The following is a 27499-nucleotide window of genomic DNA, read 5'->3' on the forward strand; positions in this document are numbered from 1 at the left end:
ACCTGGAAATGAAAAGTAAAATAAATTACTGGGGACATTTAAACAAGTGTCCACAACCTTATGTGGAAAAAACGCTGCAGCTATGGTGGTCTTTAAGGTGCAAAATATATTGCCAGAATGGTATTCTGACTGGGGTACTGTAAACGACGCATGATCTGAAAATTAACTCCCTCCATTCTTGATTTTTTTCTTTAAACTGGGTGTTTAGACCTACAACTCCTATTCAAAGTAAACTTGCAAGTGCAGGGTATAGAAATATTGTGGAAACAGGGTATAACGACTTTCAAAAAAAAACCTTTCCTGCAACTTTAATTTTAACACAACTAACATTTGACTGAACAACTAGCCATCCCAGATTAGGTTGAGTCTGTCGAGCCTTTTTACAAGCCTCAACTCGGACTTGGCTAGTTCCCACTTGAGCAATGTGTGGCTTTGCTGGTTAACAGTTCACTTAACATCATCATAGTTTCTCCTCCTGGTTGTTTCTGCAAAATCATGTAGGTAATTTTAAGAGGCATACTATACAGACAAATTACTGTAGACCTATGAAAGAGAATCTTGCAGCAGGTTTTTATCTGCCCTTTTCAATATACCTTAGTGATGCCTTCAAATTTTTAATGTAACTTATTTTGTCATTTGACCCTCATTTTGATTCTCACATCACTTGTACTATGATAAGAAATTACACAGGGGTATACATGTGCACACATAAGGATTCACACAAGAAGAAAAACATTTCATATGTTTATATGTTACTGTGTTGAGGCCAAAGATCTGATTACTGACCAGTTAACATGAAAATATTTCAGGTTTAAAATATCTTTTTATAATAATACCTGTGGCTTCTCAAATGTTTCTTCTCTTAAGCTCAAAACCCCACAGCTGTTAACAGATTTATTTTATGCACTGGCATTAACAAATTTTAATAGAAAAACTGAAACACGTACCTCGTATCACAGTGGTAAAAATTTATACATCTTATAAAGGAATTTTATTTCCTTATGTAGAGCAGAATTTTACGCATTGCTTTTAATCAATAAAATTGGTGCAGTTCTTATTTTAAATGGGTCTCTTTTTTTTTTTTTTTTTTAATAGCTGCCTTTTACATAGAATCCAAAAAATCAAAAGGGTCTCCAATTAAGAAAACATTTTCTGTTGTGCTGAATTCATGTTACCGTACTGTGAGCTCTGACATTTTGTTTCTGTGGTAACCAAAATCAGCTGATTAGTTGGCATGGCAACAGAAAAGATGTAATCCCAGCAGACACACTCTAATCAATGCCCCCAGCACAGATGGTCTCCGGAGGATCAACAAGAAAGAGGCTGGCAGGCATTCAGATATCACGTGGTTGCTCTAGACTAGGCCAGGAAGAAACTAAAAAAGAACATTTCTCAAACTAACCAATAGCTTTTTAACCCCTTCACTGCACTTATTAATTGTAGGAATTTCAATTGCTCAATCTACGAAAACCAGCTTTGGTCCTGTGCCTTATTGCTCAGTCTCACTCTCCTAATGCTGGGTATCTTTTAAAACTCTTCTCCTTTTATTAATGATCATTTCTCAAACCTGGCACTGTGCTTGAAAAGAAACCTAAAGCTTATACAAATCTGGGAAATTCCTGAGATTGTTAGTAAAGATTAAAATCTCTGAGTTTCAAGGGCTCCACCTATAAAATCCAGCTGATGGTGCCACTGTTGGCCGCAGGAAGAGAAGGGTTGGTTAGAATATGGGGTGCTCACTGATCTAGTGGCGAAGGCAAAGCTCACCTCTGCCAGTCTATTGGAAATATAAATAAACAATCACTAACTGCTGAAAAACAGTTTGCCTACACATAAAGTTGGAGTGTTGGTAAACAGAGACTTAGGAGGACTCCTAAAGCATTCGTTTACCTGGAGAAAAAAATGAAGCGTCTGCCAGGTAAACAAACACGGTAAGTAGGGCTTCAGTCTCTTCTTTTACCACATTTAATTCATACCCTTGAACTGTATTAAATTCTTTACAGTATTTATTTATACCTTGATATTTTTAAGTGTGTAACACTTTACGAGAACCTCTTGCCCTCTAAAGACCAGCTGGACTATTCATATTCTTACCGCTAGGCATGTTCTAGACATATTTGTTTGAAAAAAATTGGAAATGCCATTTTATATATTCATCCAATACTGCAGTATGCCGTGAGTTGCTCTAACTAGGAAAATGTAAAATGCAGCTGTGGATTCCTGATTCAATACATGATGAGAAATGTTTCAGCCCATTATATTAGAATTTAGTGAATCTGTAGCTTAAAAGTTGTTTGTCAAACTGAAACAGCTATTAACAAATATAGATAGTTTGAATTTTTGCATTAAAATAACCCTTTGTAGTGGTTTTAGTGGGTCAAATTCAGACATGATCTAAGGAGCTACGCAATCCATTGGAGTACTGCTTGTTACAGGAGTTCTGCTTTGTTCCACCACTGATGCTGTAAGACTGAGGAGTTTATCTTTGGAGTAAAAGATCTGTGCCCTTGGTATCTCTACTAGAAGTTACACACGCACAGCTGAGACAACATTCTGCTCTAACTTATTTCTGAGAGACTAATATATTCTTTTCACCTTTATTCCACCAACTGCTGTGTTTTATTTCAAATTTCCTCTTACTAACACAGTCCTATTTTAAGCACACAGCCATTAACCCCCCCTATTTTTTCTCCTAGAATCCAAATCACATCCCCATCTGAACTTTTCTACCGGGATACAGAGGTTTATATTGGAATCTGCAACAGAAACATCAGGACTGAAGCAGGCTGTGCACTGCCAGGGCTACAGCAGATGGAAAGACTCACTGCACACAACATCGATGGTGCTATGGGATGCAATCACAGCTCCTTTCACGCGAGGTGTGCACCCAGCCCCGTCCCTGCTGCTAGTCTATCTTTGACTTGCTGGATACCAGTCTCCTTTCCAAAGTAACAACACTCTAATGTGCTGCCGCGATAAGTAAAATAAATTAATTGAATTGAGAAAAGTGTGTTGTATTTGCTGATTAAAACCCCCACCCTTCTTTTCTCTATTGCATTAAAGCTAACACAAAGGGAAATGACACAGAAATCATTTTAGGAAGCTGTGCAAAGAAGCAGCTACTGTATACCCTCATCACGTCCTCTGCACATGGCCAGCATGCACCACTCCTTGTGAGCGGTGAGGTAGCAAAGAGGTGCTACCCAGGAATATCTGGTTGCTTTGCATCTCTCTCTCTCTCTTTTTGTGTCCGTGTAAGTCCCTGGAGGCTGGAATGGGAGAGCTGGAATGATGACATCATTAAACACACATCTCCCAGCTCATCAGTGCCCCACACACCAGCAGCTTCCTCTCCCTCTTCTTTGAGCCCCACTCAAAGAGCCAGGAAGATGGCAGAGAAGACACTACGAAGGGATGGGACTCACATATGTGCTAAAACAGTATAAGCCGTGTGGGCCTTGGTCATTATGCTGTCAATCAATAGCTGGTGCCTTTTTTGACTTCGAAACCTCCGCAGTCCTGCAGGTCAAGGGCAACATGGATGGGTTATGTCCTCCTGCTTCCCCTTCTCCTTGTGTGCTTTTCTCCATGCAAAGGTTAAAATTCATACACATGAACAGGTACGAGATGGAAATTCATCATTTCCTGTTAATTTATGAAAGGGGACATTTCCATTTTGAAAATAAGTTTACTGATTCTTTTAATATAAGATTTTTTTATTTATTTGTATTTTCCACCTTTTTGATACTGTTTTTTATAAATGTATGGCACTCTGTTTAATTACAGGACTAGAAGTGGCCAATGCATGAAGCTAATTCACTATCAATTACAATATTGAACATTCACTAACTGCCTGATCCAGACCATGTTTAAATCAATTGACTCCTTCAATTGACTTCACTGCCCTTTGGACTGGCATCCTAATGTATTAAATCCCTATTTTCCTAGAGATGTATAATCCTTGGACTGGGTAAGTATCAAATGTAATGCATATCATCCCAAATGGTAGGTACTAGCAATGTGAAATCTCATTGTTGCTTTAAAATCAAGCCCAGAAAAAAGAAGATGGGCAGGTTGAATTTAATTCATGTACAACTGATGGTTCTGGCAACCTGGCATTATGTACTTTTGCAATCTTTCTAGGAGAATTGCAGAGGATGCCCACAGAATTTTCCAGTCACGTAATGAATATAGAAAATAGTAATTAAATGGCTTCAAGGGTTTTCAGTACTAGAAATAATCTCAGTCTACCAGAAAAATGCAACAGCCAGTATTTTTCACCCTTATACACACCGAAAAAGAAAAACAGAAACCAACAACATGCTTTATTGAGTCTTCCCTGTTACCTTGGTAAACATGGGTTTTCCATGCTGAGTGACCATGGTGCATTGATCACAGTCCACTGTGATGGATGAGTTGTGGTATGACTCTTTTGAGTGCTTGAGAATGTAATACAGGTCTGTTACACCTCCTTCAAAGACAGTGCTAAAATAACGAGGAATGAGGGTCCTTCCAATTGCTGTGAGGAAAATACAAAGCAGAATTCAGCAAATGCTCTACGTTATAAAATCTCAAACCATTTGCTAACAGAACATGAATAATTTTAAGAGCAATGAAATCAAATTTTCATTTAACGAATATAATACATGTTCTCTGTCTGCTGCAGAAACAGTTGCGCCTGCTCCCATTGAAATCAATGAAAACGGCTTACTCCATTCAGAGGGAGTGGGCTCATCTTATTTAATCTTTTCACATTGATGGCGAGTTAGAGGCACTCTTTAAACCATCTGCAAGGTTTTTTGTCCCAGAGTAATTATTATACAGAAAGCCACATGGTGTCAATTATGACTGAAAGTTGGATATTACTCATAAATGTATAAATACAAGTGGCGAGCATTTACAGAAATATACTCGTACACCGAAAAAGGCAAAGCACATTTATATAGGGAGGTTGTGTACACGTATATGTTTATCTTTGTGTGGGAACATGTATATTTATATACACGCACCCACACGTACACGCCCACACATGCACACACACTCTTGATTGAATAGGAGGGCTACCGCTGAGAAATCAGAGTCCTGGGGATTGAAGGACGATCTGAGAAGGCAGTACGATATATGTTGCACAATATATGACTGCCCACAGGTGTACCTGAGATTTCTCTTTAGACCAGAAGTATTTATGTCATAGGCTAGAAAGCTTGAGCAGATGCCTGAACTAGCTTATATGCACCACTTACCCCAAACTATGGACTCGAGGTACCCAATTCTGCAATATTTACTTGGGTAAAACTTTCACTGAAGTCACACCTCTCACTTAATAGTTTCAGGTAAGTACTACAAGGTCCAATTCCAAATACATAATAGTAATAGTGAGCTTCTGAGTGTACTTCAGATGCGCAAACTAGCAGAAGCACTGACATCAAAGGCAATTATCTCATGTGCAAATGATGTTTTCCATCTCCTTTTTTACAGATAAATTTGGATGCAACCACAAGCCTGGTATGACAGAACACTTCAGTTTATATTAGACTGATACTTCCACACCAAATGACTCATCGCTTTGCATGCATTAATCAATCTACAGTAATTCTGAGTGGCGGATACAGAAAAATTGCCTCCATTTTACAGAGGGAAAAACCAAGCCATCTAAACTGTGTTTTGGAAGAATGAGATAGAAAACTCACCATCGACAAGCAAGATTAGGGTTATTTGTTCCTAATTCTTGTTTGTCTATTAGGACTATGTGGTGACTCATGCCTCCCTCATTTGCTTTATACTTTTGAGAGTAATTTCTAAAAAAACTATTTTCATAGGAATTTTGCCAGCATACGAACAAAGGCTCCTGACCCTAAAAATGTATTTGCAAGTGGGTGTTGTAAATTAAAATGTATGGCGCTTTCACAGTAGTTCTGTGAAAACTGTTTCTGCTCTGTGCATTACAATGTGGAATACTGCATATGCAGTCATAACACACCTTATATAATGAAAATATACAAATATAGAAAATTTGGACTTGTTAAAGCTTTTACTGTAATATTAGATATTAACGTAATTTAATGTACAAAAATCTACCACACTCTCTGGAAGTGGTTGACAATTCAATGAATAGGTTGAATGACTATTATACGACTCTAGCTCCTAAAAAGCCCACCCACTCACCATGCATATATTAATTTTCTACAGTCTTTTAATTTAATTTAGAAAAACTGAAGTCCAGTGTATCAGCATAGGACTCAACTCAGGCTTTAACTCAAATTTCTCCATGTTGGTATGGTATATAGTAAAACGTGAAATTTACCCATCAAGTTAATTTCTTGCTCCCCTAAGGCTAATTAGTGCAAATTAAATTTCCTGCTAATCATCCTAAGCAGTGAACGTGTGATATGAAAATCCAGCGTTCCTACTGATTGTGATAAACCTCTATTCATGTGACTTATACACTGCATAAATATCTTGAAACTATTCTAACTGCAGTTTATAGACTGTTCCCAAAGTAGCATGTTCATATGGTGTTGCTTTTTGCCTTGTATTCACAGCTACAACACATTAAAGAAGGCTACAAAGACAGTAAATACCTTATTCTTACTACTTTTCCTAGTAAGCATTATCTGTGTCTGCCACAGGGATATGCTACCATGAACAACAAAGTGTGGGACCAAAAGGATGAAGAAGTATAGAGATGTACCCAAGGATATGCCTTATGAAACCTGATTTTCAATGACAGATGCACACGTGGACCCTGTTTGTCTGTAAACTGAAAATAGCTAACGAGAATGTCCAGTATAAATGACTGTAGCTAATATTCAGCTCCAGAAAAAACATTAATGAAAAACTGTATTAATAAGTAGAGCTGTCCTCGGCTCATCATGTTGCCTTGCCACAGAAGACTGAAGCAGGTTCAAGGTTTTGGTTCTCTTCCTGAAGCACTCAATGGCTTTAAAAAAATAATTTCATTTCTATAACAAAAATGAAACTCTCTATAAAAATAACAAAGCTTATTTGTGCAGGAGATGGTATTTCCAAGAACAACGAAAGTCTAGGGATCATCACAAACTGTTCATTTTGAATGCAAAAGACTTTTCCTTTATTTTTTCTCCTCCAAAACGTAATGGTTTATATGAGTATTCAAGCACATATGTGTGCACAACCCCAGCTCTGCTGCATGCATACATACAGTCCTTTTGTGGGCACAGGAATAGGAATGTAGCAACTGTGCTTTTATTTCCCTTCTTGCAGTAGTGGCCACACTCAGGTGCACATGGACATATTCCACCTGTGTCTGTCATTGTACATCTCAACAGGATTTTAGCAACACCATATATCTTCTGCCAGAATGAGATGAAGGCCACTTCCTCAGAGGACTCTAAGTAATGTGCAGACAGGATTATGGGACAACTTGATACCTGTAGTCACTTCAGGAGGTAGTTTAGCCTTCCTTGTGCCAGTAAAGTGAACTCACACCTTACAGAGCATAGAGCAAGCTGTACGCTAGCTTGGTCTTGGGTTTGCAATTCCTCAGGGGCAGTCACAGACAACAATGGAAAGTATACTCTAAATAGCATGCACTCTTCCCTGCAACCCGATCTCCTTCCAGTCCTGCCTCTTATTCAACTGCTGCTCTTCATTTTTTCTCCAATCTCTTTGCTTACATACCCTCATGGTCCAATCCTCCATTTTCTCATCTTACGGTTGGTTGCCTTGCATCGGTTATGTTCCAAGTTCACTGTTCAACTCAGAGTATCTCCCTGTCTACTCTTCTCTCCCCCTCCTAGCACACTGCCCCTTTTTCTCTTGCTCAAGGAGGCTCATTAGCCTTCCCCAAATCCAACCAATTTCCTCATTCTCCTTCCTTAAGCAGGCCCAGCTACCTAGTCTCAGTCTCCTTCTTCTCTTCTACTCTTCCCAAAATGCCAGCTTGACACACACTTTCTTGATGCCCTTCCTACTCAGCCAGGTTGCCCCAGCTTCTTGTCCAAGGTTCCCTGCCTCAGCAGTCTAAGCCCTCCTTCTGGATGTTGATTTTGTGGCTTTTTTCTGCCAAGATTCTCTCTCTGCCCTTTTCCCCACCTTGTCTCCTCCTAACAGCAGGTTCTTTATCCAAACGAACTGCATCTCTCTTTCCTTCCTTCAGCTTCTCATCTAGCTAGGGAGGAGGCAAGAAGACCTCTTCCCTCTGGGCCTCCCACCCAGCCAAACATCTCCTCGTGTTTTTCTCACTGACTTCCAACTCTCCCTTACTTAATCATCTTCCATCTTCTCCTTTCACCTCCCAGTTACTATTTCTTTCCACTCTCTCACATCAACTTGTTCTGATTTTCTCCCTTCTTTTTTTTTTCCTCCTCTTCCCTCTTCTTTCCTCCACATTCAGGTCAAGTTGCTTCCTCCATAGGGCCATCCGGATCCTGGGCACATCCGCCAGCAGTGCAGGAGAAGGAAGGGCTTCCTGCTCTCATGTGCAGGATCGGCTGACTCTTCCCTGTGGGCTTTGCAGTGAAAATGCCAACGACTCCCCATAGCCCTGAGCTGTGCCTGTCGTTACTCTTTGCAGTTGGCATGTGGATAGCCCCATTGGACTCCTACGAGGACCCTTACTATGTTCCTGGGAAAAGGAGTCTTTGGAAATTTTAGCTGTCAAACTCTACTAAAGCCTGCATGGAGTACTTGAGAATGGGCGCTTTTTTCTCCCCAAAGATCTATAAATTTGTTAAATTCAGTCAGATTTCCACAAAGAGGACAAAAGGGAAACCCTTGCCTCAAAGGTGAGCAATCCTACCCCAAAGCATACAGACTACTGGGCATTTAAAAAACAAAGTTGCTAGACTTTTGTAACACAGACAAAACAATATTCTTCAATTTGGGGGGAAAGAAGAAATCCTTTTTGGCTTAAATAAAAAAGAACTTGCTAAAAGCAAAACCAATTTCAGATTTATTGGGTGAAGTTTGGCAAAATTAAGTATAAAGAAGGCCCTTTAATGGGACTTATCACACAATACTAATAATAAATGCTATATCATCTGCCTGAAAGAATACAATACATGACTGCAGATGCCGAGGCTCTGAGTCCAATACTCAGGCTTAGGAAAGCAGACGTAGGTTCATACCTGCATCTATACAAATACTAACAGGCTCTTACAGTCACATTACCCAGAAAAGACCTTTCTATAGTGTGAAATGTGACTCTCTGCATTGTAAGATACTGGATATACTAGAAGAAAAATTCACCTGCCCCTCAGTATTCAGGCATTAATTCCAGATCACTGGAATGCTGCTTTAAATTATCATTTTGTCCTGGGCAGCATCCCTCATCCCTAGCTGAGTATCTGAGGATGTACTATTTCCCAGGAGAAGCGGGCACTGCCCCTTAACGTTTGCTTCATTTGTGCTAGCAAATCCCCAGATAGCAACGCAAACTGACAAAGATCAGCTGCATTTATCAAGAGGTAATAGTTATTTATATGAAAATGTCTGTAAGAAAGGCACATCTTTCAGATGTGACTATTTTGCACAAAATGTAACGCTGTCATCTGCTGGAATGTCGTACCTTTAGCTTATTCAGTGGTGTCACGGATTGGCTACATGTGATTTTGTATACCTTTCTAGTGGATCAAAGATCTAAATACAATTTTAGAATCAAAGTAAGACAGCTAGATTTGTGAGACTCTCCCAACTATGAGCGGTCCAGAAATCAATTAATTTAAGCTATGAACATAGGCAAGAAGCTTTATAGGTCAGTAACAGTTATATTACATATAATTTCTTAAGTATCACTCCTGGGGAATTCTAAAGAAAAGAATGAAAACATCTGACATATTAAATGGCCCAAGGCCTGCGTCTTGGGGAGGGAAGCACTTGGGTCACACTCATGCTTTTTTGGCCTGCGCATGCAACGATAATGATTAGCGTGCACCTTTGTCATCCTGATCCTAGCAATCATTATTTCATACTGACCTTCCATTTGTTTCCCCTTTTTAATATGTTTGCCTGAGTGTAAAATGCTTTATTTTCTCAGGAATATGTTTAAGACTAAAATAATTTCTCCATCTCAAATTGAGACAAAAAGTCCAACGATCTCTATGTGGGAATGGCCATAACTTGTGAAGTCAAGGGTTTTTGCAAGCCTCAGACTAGCTATGAGCAGAAAGTCAGTTCAAAAAATGATTTGTAATACAATTGTGGTACCACCACACACCATGTGGTGGTGATGGGAATGTTGGGTTGTTTTTTTCCTGAGGAAGATTTGAATAAAACAGAAAGTAAACATGTTTTTCTAGTTCACAGGAAACTGGTATTATTTGTGGGCTAGGAATAGAAGAACACTTCCTCCCTTTGTGTCCCAAAGATAGGCTGTCAAAATCTCAATGCCCTCTCTACAGAATGAAGGTTCACGGCTGTTTTGCAGAAGTAGGGCTTGAGAGCAAACCCTTCCTTGCTCACTGAACTGGCCATTTGTTGCCTTTACAGTAGAAGCTCTCAGGGGCAGAGACTTGAATATAGCATGTACATATACACCACGTAGGATAACTGCCAAGTTGGTAGAGAAGTGAAACAACGGAAGTGTTAATCAGTGAAATAAAAACATTGGTTTTATTGCTTCCAGGCTGGTTTTTGCAGCTCTGAATTCTGTCAAGTCCTATGTCTTCAATTAGAGCTAGGATATAAAATAAGTAATAAAACAGACACAAATAAAAACATAAAATATAAAAAGCCTTTAAAAGTTCCATAGAATCAGTAACAGAATGAAAAAAACTCCCTGTGCCTATAGCTTAAAGGAGCTCTGTCTGGAAGCTCTGGTGCAGCCTGCAGCTGATTATCTCATCAACATGCTATAGATAGGATTGAGGAACTCCCCTGGTTGAGGCTGGGGGTTTGGTTTTGTTTTGCTCCCAACACAAAACGTTGAGCTGTCCTGTAAAGCTCTAGACAGACCATGAAAGTCTCTTGCTTGAGAGATTATCACAGTTGGATCTTAATAATTAAATGGAGATGGTACGACTCTCCCTCAGCCAGATGTAAGGGCTAAGGAAGCCACGAGATGACTTCACAGAATCATAGAACGGTTTGGGTTGGAAGGGACCTCAAAGATCATCTAGTTCCAACCCCCCTGCCATGGGCAGGGACACCTTCCACTACACCAGGTTGCTCAAAGCCCCATCCAACCTGGCCTTGAACACTTCCAGGGATGGGGCATCCACAACTTCTCTGGGCAACTTGTTCCAATGCCTCACCACCCTCAATGTGAAAAATTTCTTCTTTATATCTAATGTCCTGTTGATTGCAAATGAGCTTTACTGAGTACTGCAGAAGAAAGCCTGAGCTTTCTGTTAATTGTTAATTGACATCTCCAGGCATGGCTAATTGGCATCTGGGTGGGCCAGAGCTTGGTATGTTCATTTACATATGTTTTTGTAACTGAAATAAACAAGTCAGTACACATTAAGCAACACTTCATGGAGTTACATAGTGATGTCATTGCCCTTATTCTGCCTGTATTTCATTTGCTCAAATTTGTCCTAGTGAAATAGCGCATCAAGTGCATTCCCTCTCAGACGGAGTTCATCTAGCTGGGACGTGGAAGGAGGGATCTCTCCATGAAGCTGGACAACAGTAGAGGTCCAGTCTTCAGTGCTGTGACCTGCTCTCTGGCAGAGCTGCAAGGCAGGTAACTCATGGGAACGTCCCTCCACCTTTATAAGACCTTCACCTTATGTGATGAATGCATTCACACCCAAACAACATGAATCTGTCAATTCCCAGGAAAAGCTACTGCCAGATTTGATAGTATGGCATGAAAGGCAGTGAAAAGACAGTCTAAAAAGTCCAAATTCTGTCTCAGAGATGTGCAGGCCATGTTGCTTAAACCACACATGTATCCAAGGCAGAATCTGGCACACAAAGACCTGCCTTTTTTCTCCCTGTCTAGTAGGTAAGACTGGGCTTCTATCATTTAGAGGACTTATAGAATAGAAATTATACTATGTGATTAATTTCCACTTCTAGGAAATTTCTAGTTATTTAAACAAATTAAATATTAAGTAAAATTAAATGTATGATTTAAAATTAATTACAACAGTAGTAATAATAATAGTACACTACAGTATACTAGTATACTATTAATAGTATGTAGATTTTAAATATCATAGATTTTAAACTCCATGAAGTTCAAAAGACAGTGGAAGTACTACTTTCATATTGCACAGCTTTTTAAGGAGTATAATTAGCCACATATACATTCTTCCCATGTCCTTACAATTTTGGTTTTATCTTTAATGATCTACTTAGTAGTTCATGGAAATTGGGGAAAATCTAAGGTTTCCAACTATTTTGCCTTTGTTCTCAATTTTGTAACAAAACTGCAAAGTGGGACGAGTAACATGGATTCAGCACAGTGACTGAATGACTTGAATCCTTTCCACACGCAGAACCCAATATTTTGGAGTGGTTTTGTTTTGATCCATGATAACTTCCATGCTATCTGCAATATCTTATTGATTTTATGTCAATAATATTGCCTACAGTTAAAAACTATAACCCAAAATACTACAGCTTATAAAATTGTAAAGTCTAAGCTTCCCTCTCCAGTTCCTTCCATCCCGTGTAATTCAATCATTATGTTAGGTTTGACTCTGCCTTTTCTCCAATAAGTATTTTCCAACAACATTTTACCCTGGTGAGGATTTGCCTGTATGATTTTGATTCAGTTGACAGTGTATTTCCTTTTCTTGAAAGTCTGTAACTGGCACTTCAATCCTCTAAAACACACTTGAGTCAAGAACAAGTAACAGAAACTTCATGACAATAAGACCGCAGCTTAACTCCCTACACCTTATGACCCTTATTCTCATCGACACATAATCTGCAACTCAGTCTTAAATCCATCATCTCTCTGAAGAGAGACAATATTTTACTGTAATTCATTTTGGTAAAAACAGTCAGGAAATAACTATAAAAAGCTCTATATGTCTCAGTACAAAGCTAAACTGCATCAGCATAGTTTTTCATTAAGGCTCAGCCAGCCTACCTATTACAATAAAATTTCCTCCCAACCCTTTCCTTATTATACTGGCAGCACACTACCAGTCTTTAAAGAATTGCTCACCACAAAATTTAGTCTTCAGATCTTGAGTACTTCAGCCACAGGCTAAGACAGCATGGACCAGGGGATGCAGAGAGCAAGCGGCAGAGTCCAAGTCCCTTTCACAGGATGGCAGCTGGGCTTGGAGGGCACCTCTGAGAATCATCTGGTCCAGCCTCCCACTCAGAGCAGGGTCACCTGCAGTGGGTTGTCTACGACTGTGTCCAGTTGGGTTTTGAATATGTCCAAGGATGGATCCTTCACAACCTGTCTGGGTAACCTGTGCCAGTGTTTGACCATCCTTCGAGCAAAATGCTGCTTCTTCTGTTTAAATGGAATTTTCTGTGTTTCACTTTGTGCCTAGTGCTTCTTGCATTTCACTAGGCAACACTGAGGAGAGTCTGGCTCTGTCTTCTTTACTCTGTCCCCAGCATATATTTACAAACATTGATAAGATGCCCCTTCTCCAGGCTGCAGTGTCTCAGCTCTCTCAATCTCTCCTCGTATGGCAGATCCTCCAAGCCTTTGATCACATTCATGGCTCTTCTCGGGACTCACGCCAGTACCTCCGTGTCTTTCTTCTAAATAGTGAGCCCAGACTGAATGTCCTACTCCAGATGCGTATCACCAGCACTGAGGGAAGGATCATCTCCCTCAAACTCTCCCTAATGCAGCCCAAGAGGCCGTTGGCTTCTTTGCTGCAATGGCACATTGCTCGATCACAGTCGACCTGAACTCTCAGCATCTTTCCTACAGGTCTCATAACCAGCACCTCGAATTCAAGCACAAGCAGCAGAGCACCTGGCCTGCATGGCTCTGTACCAGATTCAGGCTTTAAGTTTTTGCTATGTATCCAGTGACAACACAGTACGAATTCAGAGAGTCTGCTAACTGATCACAAAATAAAAACTCAGAGTCCATACAATTTCTTGTTTAAACAACTGAATTAGGTTTCTGGTAGTACAGAGCAGGCCAGACCCTTACCCCAGGTTAAAAAATACAGAATTTCTCATGGCAGGCACATTTCTGAGGAATCCTGTGGTCGAAACTGATTTTTTAGGTTGGAGGGGAGAAGGGTTTGAGGGCGTTACCCCTATTCTTCTTCCACAAACATACCTTAGGCGAGGAAGCTCTAGTTTTAACTGTAAAACTTCCGTATCTTATAAAACAAAACCACCAGTCCCCAGCAAAGATCTATACATGAATATTTTAGCGAAGAAAATATTTATATTTGCATAAAAAAATCTGCATTCTGAATGTGAATAAAGCCAGAACAAAAGGTTTGCCCAGTTGCAGTATACAGCCACTCACACGTCTGCCTGTGCTAATCATTCTCTTTGAAGAAAGAGTATTTCAGTTAACTTTGTTCAACAACTGCAAAGAAGAAAGTTTTAACGGCAAGCCAAAGAGGTTATTCACAGCTGTATGACAAACCGCTGTCAAAACATAACAAACCACAACCAAACTCAAGCAGAAAATGACAAAATGTAAGACCGTAAAAATGATGGAAATTGTGCAGGACAGGCATTTTAGATGAACAAATGCAATCTGTACCAGCATAAAGGACCAACCCAGCACAGAAAATGATACCCAGAAAAGTCGTCTCAAGAAATAAAGGCAAAAACATAAAATTCAAATGACAGGACACCAAAAGGGACAGACAAAAAACAGGCAAACCATCCAGTTGTATTAAATCAAGCACACCCCTGACCCCTGACTTCATCTGACCTAGCGGAATACTAAACATGGCATGAAACAAAAAATTATGTAAAAGCACAAGCAAAATGACATTAAGACAAAGTGATATTTGCCATACCCTCACATACTGCCACAATTCTTTTATGCAGGTACCCAAGTTGGTCTGCGTCAGAACCTAGACTGAGAGCTCAAAACCAAAGCTTAGCGGCTGCAGAAAATGGATGTCTGCCTTTCTGTGGCATTTTTGTGCTGGTGCTGGGTTAATTCACTAACCCACACATTTCACAGCAATCGACTCGATTAGTCTCTTGTTGATCTGAACCCAAAGAGTTTCATGAAAATTAAGCAAGTCACTGGAACCACACCGATTACCACCTGCAAATAATTTGGCCATTATGTCGAGGACTATCCTCCCCCTGGATCAAGCTATTGCTATGAAAGTGTGTAGGAAGACCTGTTGTGCTATATTTGCTGGCGCAACGTTGTTCTGAAGACAGATGTCTACAAACATAATTCCACCAGTTTCTGATCTCCACTCTCTCCTCTGAACCATGTTGAGATGGGAAGCTGAGGCAGGAAGGAAAAAAAAAGGTCTTACATGTATTCTAGAAATATTATTAAACATTTACAGCCTATATAAGGGAAGAATAAATAACTGACAAAGTACTGATCTGAATAATACATAGGTCCCTTTCACCCTTAGAAACATTAAAAGAGAAGCTGTGACTGAGACAGAGCATCACGAGTAGTGGATAGCTTTTTCACTTCTAAAGCTCCTGATTTACATCCAGGCAAAACACACCTTTCATTAGCTGCAATTCTGATAAATCTTATTTTTGATTTCAGTTCAGTTTATGTCTGTCAGAATAGCACCTCACACGACCACCACCATGCCTGATGAGAAGCCTGCTGAGAAGCCTAAGGACACCATTCCTGATGAGACGCCTGAGGACAAGCACAGGCTGCTGGAACCTCACAGGACTCAGCTCAGGCAGAATTTACCTTTCTTCTTGGATGTTTTCTGTAGCTCTCCACAAGCTCTCTCCTAGTGAGAGAAAGCTACTAACAGTACTTATGGCAGCTAGTTTAAGCCAGTTAAAGCTACTCCTCCACTATGGTTAGTACAGTGTAAACATAGCCATGAATGTGTCTATAAAACATATTGTAGGCAGACACCAACTTGCTTTGCTAACACTCCAAGCAACCCAAAAGCTACATGTCTGCATAATGTGGTGTCATATCTGAGCAAGTAAACCCTGTGAAGAGGCAAGATATATTTGTTTGGGCTCTAAGCCAGATGAAAACGGCCACACAGCATCTGGTCACCTCAGCGTGTGGGCAGAAAGGGCTTGTATAGGCATTTTCTATATAGGCCTAGCTGACCTCCTCAACTCTGGAAGACTTCTTTTCATGGCAAGACTGAAGCCTACAGGTAGGCAATGTGAAGGGGAAAGATAGTTCCTTCCCTGAACACAGAACTTCGTGCTCAAGCACCGTCAGTCAAGCGTCACAGCACAGTCCACATTCAGGTGAAAAATATCAGAGGTGAAATGTGTTGATATGTGCATCAAAGGGGACATAGCGTAGTGGGGAATGTGTCTGGAGAACTGGTGGGAGGTGAGGGGTTACAGGGATATGATAAAAGATACACACGGCATTCTCAAATTCGTCAAACTGCATTCAGCACATGTGGATTGATAACCAGCATGATTTTTCTGGTAATTTTATGCTGCAGACGTATGAACAATATCTCACCAGTGGATAATATCAGTTGTCGGTTATATACATGTTTTATAACAACCAGAACACTCTTTTTCAAAAAGCTGTTGGTGGTTGGCTTTGATTTCTTTTTTTCTGCAGCAAAGCTTGCTTTCCCACTCTCTTTCTCTTTCTCTTTCAAGCTCATGGAAGCTAACTGCAGAGAAAGTAAAAAGGTATTCAACACGCTAGACAAAATAATTAGGAAAATATTCTACTATTTAAAAATGTTTTGTTGGTTTTAAAAGTGCAGCTTGCTTATTGCCGTTAAAACGAAGGCAATTGCCCTGTGTTCAGCTATACAAATCAGATGTCTGACAAAATAACGTCAAATAATAAAGAAACACTTTCAGAAAAGGGCAAGCAATGTAACAGGTTTATAAGCTTTAGTCAGAACACACGTTACACGCAGTTTTTAATAAAATTTTATGCAGTAAGTAATGCAGGATGCTCTTAACTTGAAAAAGGTAACATTAGTAATAAGTGCTGTAACAAATCTGTGCTGAAGTTGAAATAGCCTCTTCATATGTTTTCTGTCCTTTTAGCTGTATGATACATTTTTTCCACATTTCACAGAGACTCATCATCTTCTTGATATTTTGCTACAACGACTCACTGTGATTTCTGGAACCACTACAGGTAAGATGCAGTTCCCGTAACAATGCTGCTCTGCCACTGTCAGGACAGATTCAGGGACCCCCTGAACATAAAACATCACCACCACCACCACCCAGGATCAACTCAAATGCCCACCCAGACCAACACCTGTGCCTGACAACAGCCAAACTAAAAACCTAAGAAAAAAATTGGAAAAAAAAAGGACAAGTGTGACATGATCCTTGCCTGGTCCATCATACCTGCTTCCAAAAAAGAACAGGTAGAAAGCTACAAAAGTGATGGTTGCATTCAATTACACATGGAAGTTGTGGCTACTAAGAGCAATTAACATCCAAGTACAAACGTACAATGAGACTGCAGGGAATCCCATGCTCCAAATATCAATCTAACAACTCTTAATTTAATTACAGAAAAATATAAACAAACTTTATGATACAAGACTGGAAACAAAAAAAAATAATTCTTGGAACATATTTTCTTATGGAACTGAAGAAATTCAAGGTAGGGAGTTCTTCTCTAAGGGTTTAGGAATAACATTTATCTTTCAGCAGTGTTGATAGAGTTACAGTACAATGCTGCCAATAAGCATCCCCGTTGACATCAGGGAGAATGATCCAGATCAATAACTTGATGTTCTGATATCTGATTCAAAATACTTCTTCGACAAATTACACATATTTTTTCAAAATCTACTAAATTTGAGAAATGTACAGAAATCACCTAATGTGGGAAAACCAATTTAATTTGGTATCTTTCACATTCGTTATGGTCAAACAGGACTTTGAATAAAGAAAAAAGAAGATACTCCATCTTGAAATGTAAACATGTAAAAACACACATTTAAAATATCCCCCTGGCTTTCAAATAATTTGTACATATTTCACAACTAAGAATATATTTTTTAACAGCAGCATTGCAAACTCAACTCAAGATTTGGAAACAAATTTGTGTGCCAATTACTGTAGTGAATAGTTAGCTGACTTATTTGTTTACAAAGCCTAGCACAATAAAATAGTAAGTTTGGTAGGAACCTATTCATACTTTTGATATAAGACAAATAAAAAAGATGCTGGAATAAAATGCAGAAAATGCCTGTCCAAATTTGTTACGTTGTGAGCATCCATTGCACAGAAGAGTAATAGAAAGTAACACTCCTACAAAGTCATTTTTTCACTATACCCATAGAAAAACATCTCTGCCTAAAGTCAGTCTTCCTTCACTACACTCCTACATGATTATTTTCAAATTATTTTTCCCCCTGTTAATCCTGATCTTAGTTCATTAGACATTACTCAAGGACAAATCCTAGTCCCTCACGGATCTCCACTTAAACAGTTGGAATTTTGCTTGCATAACCATGAGAAGAACTGAAGAAAATTATCTTCATTTTTGTGAAGTTAGTCATCTAAGAGCAAGGGCAGAGGAGGAGTGCCATACTCTGATGCAAGACAGGTAGCCGCACTGTTTCTTCTCCTTATGTGTCTGGATCATGTCAATAAAGCACACTGCATGCAACGTGGAAACCTCAGAAAATGTGGGCTTTGCTCTGCAACTACTCGCTAATACAAACTAAATTCCGTATATTTTTTTAAGCAAAGTTGTGGATTAATTCAAAACTAAAATGTCATTTTGCTACAAAAAATAGAAAAAGAGGAGGGAGGCATAAGGAAAGCAATTTAGACAAATAAGAGATGTTCTCAGACCTCTGCACAAACCTCAGACTCATCATGACATTTAAAATTTTTTTGGATCAGCACTCTCGTATTTTATACAGTACTTTATCCACATCCCTCCTATCCTCCCGTTCCTAGAATCAGCACAGCTAGAAATATAAATTAAAAGATTATTCTTGCATACCTCACATCTGGTTAGAGTTAGGAAGTGCTAAAAATTGTGTGAGGGAGTTTATTCTTGCAGGCTTTTGAGCCTGAAATTCTTGATGTTTCCTGCCTTTGCAAGAATCTCGGAGGCATGTGGTTCCCAAAAGGGGATGGCTATTTTACGTGCCATTGGAAAAGAATGAAATCACTTTGATGGCCTGAGCTATGGCTTGGAACTTACACATAACTCATTAAATATTTGAATGCACGCAAGTTACCATGGAAAACAATTCACAGCAACCAATGTGATACTAAAGACTCTTCTCCCCTGGGCTTCATACCCAGTAGGTGCCCACACTGACTACACAATACAACACAATGCATGTCATATAACTGCAGAAAAGATTCATGGGTGGTTTTTCCACACCATGCAACAACATCTCACCTGTTACTGCAGATGAAACTCATACCGGTATACAGAGACCAGAAAGCAGGTCTCTGTATATACATATATATATATATATTTATTTTTTTTTCTGCTTCTGAAAGCAGAAAATATCGACCATCTCTTACAGTATGTACTTTGTGTCTGCACAACGTTCCCACTCCAGGAGCAAAAAACATTTAGCAAAGCGATTCTGAATTTCTCCAGGCTAATCCTCTATGCCTACACACTCACGCAATATCCTGCCGGGGTGGAACAGGAGCTTCTAACCATATACACATTGTGCCAGCAAAGCAGCAAGAGTTTGATTTCCCAGAGCTATTCCCACGAGGTGGTGTGCAGCGTAGTCACAAGCAGCGGCTCTGAGTGACATTTCTCACCTTTAATTTCTCCTAAAAATCCACCATTTCTGAGGCAGATGGCAGGTTACACCCCCAAAGAAGCAACTTCACAGGAAGCTTTCACTCTGCGTGGGGATGCTGCATAGGAGAGCTGAACTTTTGCTCTTCCTCTGTTTTTTCCACCTGCTTTTTTTCCCCCGAGTTTCATCACTTGTATGTCATCTCATTCACATTTTACTCTCCCATGTCATAAGCTGTCTGCTCCATTCAATGTCCTTCAAAGGGATACTCTATACATAGAGTCACTCACAAGAAGGTCACCCAAAGCCTTTCCATTGAAGAATTTGTTGCCACTTGTTTCTTAAGTTATCGGTGCTCCGTATGTTCTGAGTAGTGATAAATGCACCCAAAACTACAGAATATCAAGAAAGGTGATGGGAATGGTTGAATTTCAGAACACAGGTTTTTGTGCAACTGTGAGAAGATTTAAGAGCAAATGGTAGTACTAGCAAAACAACATTTTTGTTTACTGCATCAGAGATATAAGTTACACTTGAGGAATGACATTCTTAACAGTGTCAAGAAAAAGTGGTGTTTACTTTATAAGGAGTAAATTTTAACCCAAATGCAACCAGAAACCAAGGAAAAGTCTTACTTTTTTTTCAGAGAAACTTCCATGTTTACACTCCAGTACCACGAAAAAAATGACAGTATCTATGTTGCGGGTGTCTTTTTTATCTCCCCAGTGATTCTAGAAATTAGAATATTTTAGTATATTCTATAGTGTTTTATTTGAAATACTTAAACCTTTATATGACAAACCGACTGATGTGGAATAAACAATTCCTTCCCATACAGCATGCTCACCATACTGACCATGGTACATTGGGATGACGCATCTCAGGCAAATGTTGCAGCGCTCCCTGCCAAGTTAGCAAACAGTCCCAAGAGGGTGACTGTCAGTGAATGTTTCTTAATGGGCACAGTGAGATGACAATTATGAGGGATTCTTCCAACTACCTACCCACCTATGAATCACTCCCCATGATTTATCAGGAATTAATACATCGTCTTTATTAAATGTGATCTGTCCCCAACACAAGAAGGACATGTTGCTGCTGGAGCAGGTCCAGAGGAGGGCCACGAAGATGATCCAAGGGCTGGAGCACCTCTCCTATGAAGACAGGCTGAGAGAGTTGGGGCTGTTCAGCCTGCAGAAGAGAAGGCTCCGGGGTGATCTTATAGCAGCTTTCCAGTACTTAAAGGGGGCCTACAGGAAAGCTGGAGAGGGACTTTTTACAAGGGCATGTAGTGATAGGACAAGGGGAAATGGCTTTAAACTGAAAGAGGGGAGATTTAGATTAGATATAAGGAAGAAATTTTTCACTCAGAGGGTGGTGAGGCACTGGAACAGGTTGCCCAGAGACGTTGTGGATGCCCCATCCCTGGAAGTGTTCAAGGCCAGGTTGGATGAGGCTTTGGGCAACCTGGTGTAGTGGAGGGTTTCCCTGCCCATGGCAGGGGGGTTGGAACTAGATAATCTTTAAGGTCCCTTCCAACCCTAACCATTCTATGGTTCTATGATTCTATGATACCAAGCAGGAGTTTTGCAGAAACATCGAATAAAAACTGGTCTGCCAACAACATGAGATATGTTGAAGTAAGGAGTCATCGGCCCCTTGCATATCTGCTAACCACAAGAGTACACTAATGCAAGGTGGATGATCCATATTATTGATACCACATTGGTGTCTCTGTAACGGAAAACTATACAGTTTTTCTGGTTGTCTTTTTCACTATGTTTTCTCAATGCATCACTGACAGTAGTAATACGGATCTGCTCTTGTTTGAAACGTAGTGGCCTAGAAAATATATAAACTGATGCCAGCGTGTCTGCTACAGAGTGGAAGGATCCCAGTGGGCTCCCTTTATAAGATTATTCCAGTATGAGTCAACTGTTGCAATATTCAGCAACCTAAATATCATTAAAGAAGTTATTCCCTAGTGTGTCCTTTTGTATCTAACATCTTTTTGAGAAAAGATTCAGACATTTCCTCCAATACATATTTTTGAGAATCCCACTGATCTTGCTTGTTCTTGGAAAACACCCTGGCAATCTGCAGAAATGAATCTCATGTTGCAGCATCGCTGTTTTCCATGGCATGACAGTCCATGCCACAAAGCGGTGTGTTTATCTGGTTCACTCTACGCCACAGTTCTACTTCCTGACTCCTCTGTATGGTTACAAGAGACATTTGCTTCATATATGATTTCACTGGTAAAGTTAAGGTCGTCATTGCCTGAAAAAGTTTCAGAAATGTAGGTTCATTTTAAGAGCAAATCTCTACACAATCTGGCACAAAGTTACTTGTCATGAAAGCATTGATAGCGAGGGATGATGCTCTTCCAGAGTTGCAAGATATATTTTGAAAATAGGAAACAGACCGTTGTGTTTATTACTTTACACTTTTGAAGCGTGCAATACAGAACTCCTCCTCAGCATCACTGGGGAGAGTCAACAGCAGTTCAGTCTTTGCTGAGATACAGAAGAGACCTTGTCTTTGGGCAGACAAACTTTCCTGTAACTCCTTGCAATTTAGGCTGACTACATGCAATACCATTTGTCGCTGCAATGCAGTGTCAATTAGCATATGCAAATTATGAATTAAGATATGCAAAGCATATGTAAATCACACTTATTTTTAAAAGGCTTGCCTAAAGAGGGGGGTGTAGCTGTCACTTTCAACAATAGCAAACACCTGATAGCAAACGCCTACATGTAAAACTACTAAAAAGAAACAGTAGTGGTGCAGTGTTGGAGCACATCTGAACCCACAACCTCTTTCAAGACATAAAATAAGTTTTTATGGTTTTTTTTTTGGCATTTGTTCATGGCGTATTACATATGTAAGCCTACCAATGAACGCTTTAAAACAGGATAGCTGGAAATATTGCAACAGATAAGACTGCAGAGAATAACCTTTCCCCCTGAATATGTAAGCGAGCATATAATGCGCTGTGAGAGAGACTGTAAGTACTAAAAACCTCTTGTAGCATGAATAAAAAGAAAAGACTTGGCCCACATTATTATGTCGCTGCTTTTCTGTGAGAAGTTGAGCCCTAAAGTGGAATCACAAGCTCATGATGAGCCCCAAAGTCTTCCTGAATTTATTATCATTTTCCCTTGAAAATCTTGAGAGCAAATTTCAAAGTTTCTCCCATGTCTAAACTGGGGGCAATTATTTCATCAAGAAGCAATTAATTACTTTCATTCATATCATAAAGATCGGTACTGAACATGTGGGAAATTGAAACAGAAAGCTTCCTGTAAACTCTTTCACTGAAAATACTGCTCTTACAGCCTGCTTCCTAATTTACATGCAGTTTGATAGAAGTATAATTGTAGGGCAGTAAATATTATTGAAATATGTATGGCAGCAACTTTCCAAGAGTGGTCACAGTAGTAGTGGGTAAAAAGATATTATTCGGGTAAAGCTTATCCCTCTTGGCATCCAGGCATGAAGTATGCCGTTATAAATGTATCAGCATGAAAGAGGTTAAGGATGACTTCTTCATATAAGCAAAGGCGCATGCTAACAGGCTAAACCACGCGGTAGGCAGAGCAGGAGCATTGCAAGGCGTTACCAGCCTCAGCTACTTGCTGTCATCCTCCTGGGAGTTACAAGCCCACGGGGAGACACCACAACAGCCCTCGTGATGGCTCCTACTCCAAACAAGGGCTTGGTGGTGGCTGAAGCTGACTTGGCAAGGCAGCGCGTGACAAAAGCCCCCCTCTGAGGTCGGTCACCTCCAGAGGAAGAGCAGTAGCAAGCAGCAAGAATGGCCACTTTTAAAATAACTACAGCTGTTTCCACATGTGACTGTGCTCTAACAGTGTGGTTTGCAACCATTATTTAATTATAATTTCAGCTAACCATTTTGTAGTAAGTGATGGCTGAATAAGAAAGTCAACAGCTGCCTATATGGCTGAACAAATTATATTCTGCTTATAATACTTTCTTAACTCAGCCACCCACTATGGCTGAAATATTTGATTGCTAAATTGATTTTTCATTAATTTAATCTTCAAGGATGATTATTATTCTGAAGATGGACCACACACAATAAAAATAGGCATTTTATTAGTCATATAGTCATGGGGCGCATAGGGAAAAAGGCATGTGCCCTCCTGATGAATCCTGGCTGATGTATAATTTGTTGTTCCAACGCCAACTTGCAGAACACCATTACTTCATCACAGTTGGTCTGATAGACGTGAAAAGAAATTTGGGTCCCATTAGTCCTTTTAAAAAATCTTGACCTTGAAAATATGAAACTACTTGGAAGAGATTATTAAATAGCTGTAATAACAAAAAATAATCCCTATGCTGAAATTTTAAATTAAGAAAAGCTCTTTCTCATTTCAAGAGACATTTGTTAGCAGGAAGACAGTATGTCCTGAAAGTGCTCTGTGATAGTTTCACAGTAAATAAACGCTTTTAAAACCATGGAAAGTGATTACCATAAAATACATCCTTGCAAAAAATATAATCAATTAGCAAAAGGTCTTTAATACAAGACACTTTACAAATGCCTGTCACTGAAACTACTCACACAAATAAATGTTTGAAAGAGAGCAAGAGAGAGACATTAATGCTTTTTCAGTGAAAACTTGCTAGGAAGCAACTACATCTACTTCACTGAACAAGAAACGTTGTCAGCAACACAAAGTAGTGGTCAGTGGAAGCCATCTCAAAACTCCTGCTTGGTAATGTTTTCAAATTACCTCTTTTTTCTGGCAGTCACCATTTTGCAGGTCTTAACTACCCCAGCCAAAGCAAAGCAGCAGAATACCGCTGACCTCCTCAGGCTCTGAAGAGGCCAATTTTATTTCTAAGGTTAATATTCTCCCTTTTGGCGAGATTTTCCATTCATTTCTGAGAGTAACCCAGGTTCAAAAGACTTCAACATGATGCCCATCAACTAATGAATTAATCAGCTACACCAAAAACGCCTAAAGCCCTGGACTGACCTGAAACTACTAATACCTCCAACCAGATGAGACCCACCAGGGACCTGTCTTTAACACTAGATCTTTAAAAAACGGAAATGGAGGGAAAGCTAGCTTCTGTGTCATTTTCTCTCCATATTATGGGTACATAAGAATCATAGTAGCTTGTGTGATGAAGGTGCGAGGAAAGGAAGTGTAGTAATACAAAAGACATAGTTGGTTCTTGACATAAGCCCTTTTTATCCCTTAGCAACATGTCAGTGTACTACATTCTTTTTTTGTTTCAACTTTCTGCAAAAAGGATGTTTATACTGGAAGAGTATTTTTGCAGAACCCTATGCACAACCTTCTGCAAAGTCTGTAATGGTAAAGCAGCAGATACTTTGCACTGAAGAGAGCCCAGAGGGTTCTGTAATTGTAATAATAAAATATTTTTCAAACAAGACAAGTATTGTGTGAGTAGTGAGAGTAGTAGTGTGAGTCAGGCAAACCCAAGATGCTCTCGCCTAAGAATTTTTTTCTACTTTCTTTTAATAACAACTCTTGTCATTTAAAGTGCTCTATTAAGACATACCCTCCCCCAAATCCATTATTGTAGGGGAGTAATGTGAAGAACCACTCCACAGTTGAAACTACAAAACCTGAACTTGCTTTGTTTCCCAGAGCCCCCTTATTTTCTGGCATATTTTTTTTTTTTTTTTATTTCCTAAAGTCAGAAAATAATTTAGCCTCTTACAAATATTTTTAATAGGAAAACTTTCCTGTATAACTAATTGTTACTGACAGGCATCTAAAGATCAACATTTTTAGCTGCCCAGAACCTCTACGTTTATTATCCTGCTAGAAATGATGTACATTTCAATTTCTGCTGGTGGAATTCACATTGCAAGGATTGTAACCTCCAAGAAGTTTCTTTTATATTCTGAGCCAAATTCAACCTCTTACTTTAGTAAAACTTACTACCACACTGTTCCAGTGAATTAGTTGTGGAAGTGAACATACAATGGATCGAGCAGACAGTTTTTCATATTTTTTAAGGTTTGCACCTTTACAAAGAAGACCTGAGTTTTACTGGTATTAAAAGTGGTTTATGTGCTCTTTGCAGCCCAGCAGTTTTATTTACACCCATTTTGTGTTTCCTTTGCCAAAATTATGTAATGCAGCCTTAACATAATTTTTTTAGAACACAATTCAGCTTTTGTACAATCTAAAGTACCTCTAACAAATACACAAATATTTTGAGTGTGAGTACTTTTGAGCAATGTTCTAGGTATGAATGAGGATACCTCTTAAGGAAAGGTTGTATCGTGCTGTTCAGTATCCATTTAAGGATAAATAAGCTACATGGTCTAAGCAAGCTGTTCCACATATGATGCATACACAGGTGATTAACAGCAACAAAGAACATAACATTCTCATAAATCTGCAGATTTAGTCCCCTACTGACTCAGCAAATCACATCACATAATATTCTCCACAAACTTACTGAACTCTGTCTTAAAACCGGTCTATTTCGTCCACTATTGCTACTGCTGATTCAGACCCCATTGATCTGATCACTAGAAACGTTCTTCCCAGCTTATATTCACTCATATCCATTTGTTTTAGTGTCAAGTGCCACTTTTCTCCCATGCTGCTGCTTCCTTCCCTGAAGAGCATGCGGACAGCAATCCAGTCTCCTCTCAACTTTCATTACTACCAGATTAAAGAAGCCACAACCTTTTACTTTCTTTGCACAAGATAAGCTTCTGTATCATTCTAATCATCCCTATAGCCCTTCCTAACACTTGCTCCAGTTGGATTTCATCTTTCTTAAAAACGGATGGCCAGTTTTGCAAAAGCAAGCTCTCCAGTGCTACTACAACATTAACATTTCCCTGTCTCCACAGGAAATCTCTCATTTGATACTTTCTAGGATCACATTGCTTTCTTCACAGCTGTATCACATCAGTGACTCATAGTTACTCTATGACTGATTGCTACACACAGGTTTTTTGCCTCCTCTGTCATTTTCAACTGATAAGTCTCTAGCAGAAATTCTTTTTAGCAGCCCTTAAGTGCCATCAGTACTCTTAAATTTCATCTCATTTCTATTACTTGAGTCCTCAAGGTCAGAACATTTTTCCTGTGTAATATTCTGATCATCCTTTATATTAATGATGCCTCACAATATTTTGCCACCACCAAATTCCATTCCTCTACTTCTACATTTTGTGCCAACATCATTAATTAAAATGTTAAGTCAAGTCCTCTAGATTGATCCTTGAAAAATTCTGCTGATATCTTCCTTCCAGCGTGACAATTCTCCGTTTAACATAACGTGTTGTCATCTCTTTTTTATTCAGCTCCATTTCATTCTGCAATACCAAGACTAACATCCACTTTGTTGAACTGGAATAATAATTTCCCATGTGTGATTGTGTATCAAATGCTGAACTCCAAATAGTGTCGGATCCACCACATTTCCTGTATCTAGGTATCAGTGTAGTTCAGGATAATAACTTTGATAAATCTATGTTGCATTTGTTCTAATGTTCTAATATTGTGGTTGCTTAAAACTAATTTAAAGGTCAGACAAAATGAGATGGTAGTAAATTACTTCTTAAGAAAATTGTCATTAAAGAAATTTTATTTCAGAGCAACCCATGAAATAAAGACGACTTATATGCAAGAAACTAACTAAAGCACTAAAAAACCAGGCATTAACCAGCGGTGGTCTAAAATGTTTGT

General features: G+C 39.3%; 1 protein-coding gene across 4 annotated transcripts in view; it reads right to left on the reverse strand.

Annotated features, from left to right (window-relative positions):
- LDB2 (LIM domain binding 2) overlaps positions 1-27499 on the reverse strand; it is a 222640-nt gene that overhangs the window by 47776 nt on the left and 147365 nt on the right. For all 4 annotated transcript variants that reach the window (XM_086611663.1, XM_009983662.2, XM_009983661.2 and 1 more), the window contains exon 3: positions 4347-4519. In XM_086611663.1, coding sequence (XP_086467789.1) covers positions 4347-4519 — 173 coding nt within the window. The remainder of the gene's footprint in view (positions 1-4346; positions 4520-27499) is intronic.

The sequence above is a fragment of the Tauraco erythrolophus genome, chromosome 5, assembly GCF_009769465.1.
Source record: "Tauraco erythrolophus isolate bTauEry1 chromosome 5, bTauEry1.pri, whole genome shotgun sequence".
Classification (NCBI taxonomy): domain Eukaryota; kingdom Metazoa; phylum Chordata; class Aves; order Musophagiformes; family Musophagidae; genus Tauraco; species Tauraco erythrolophus.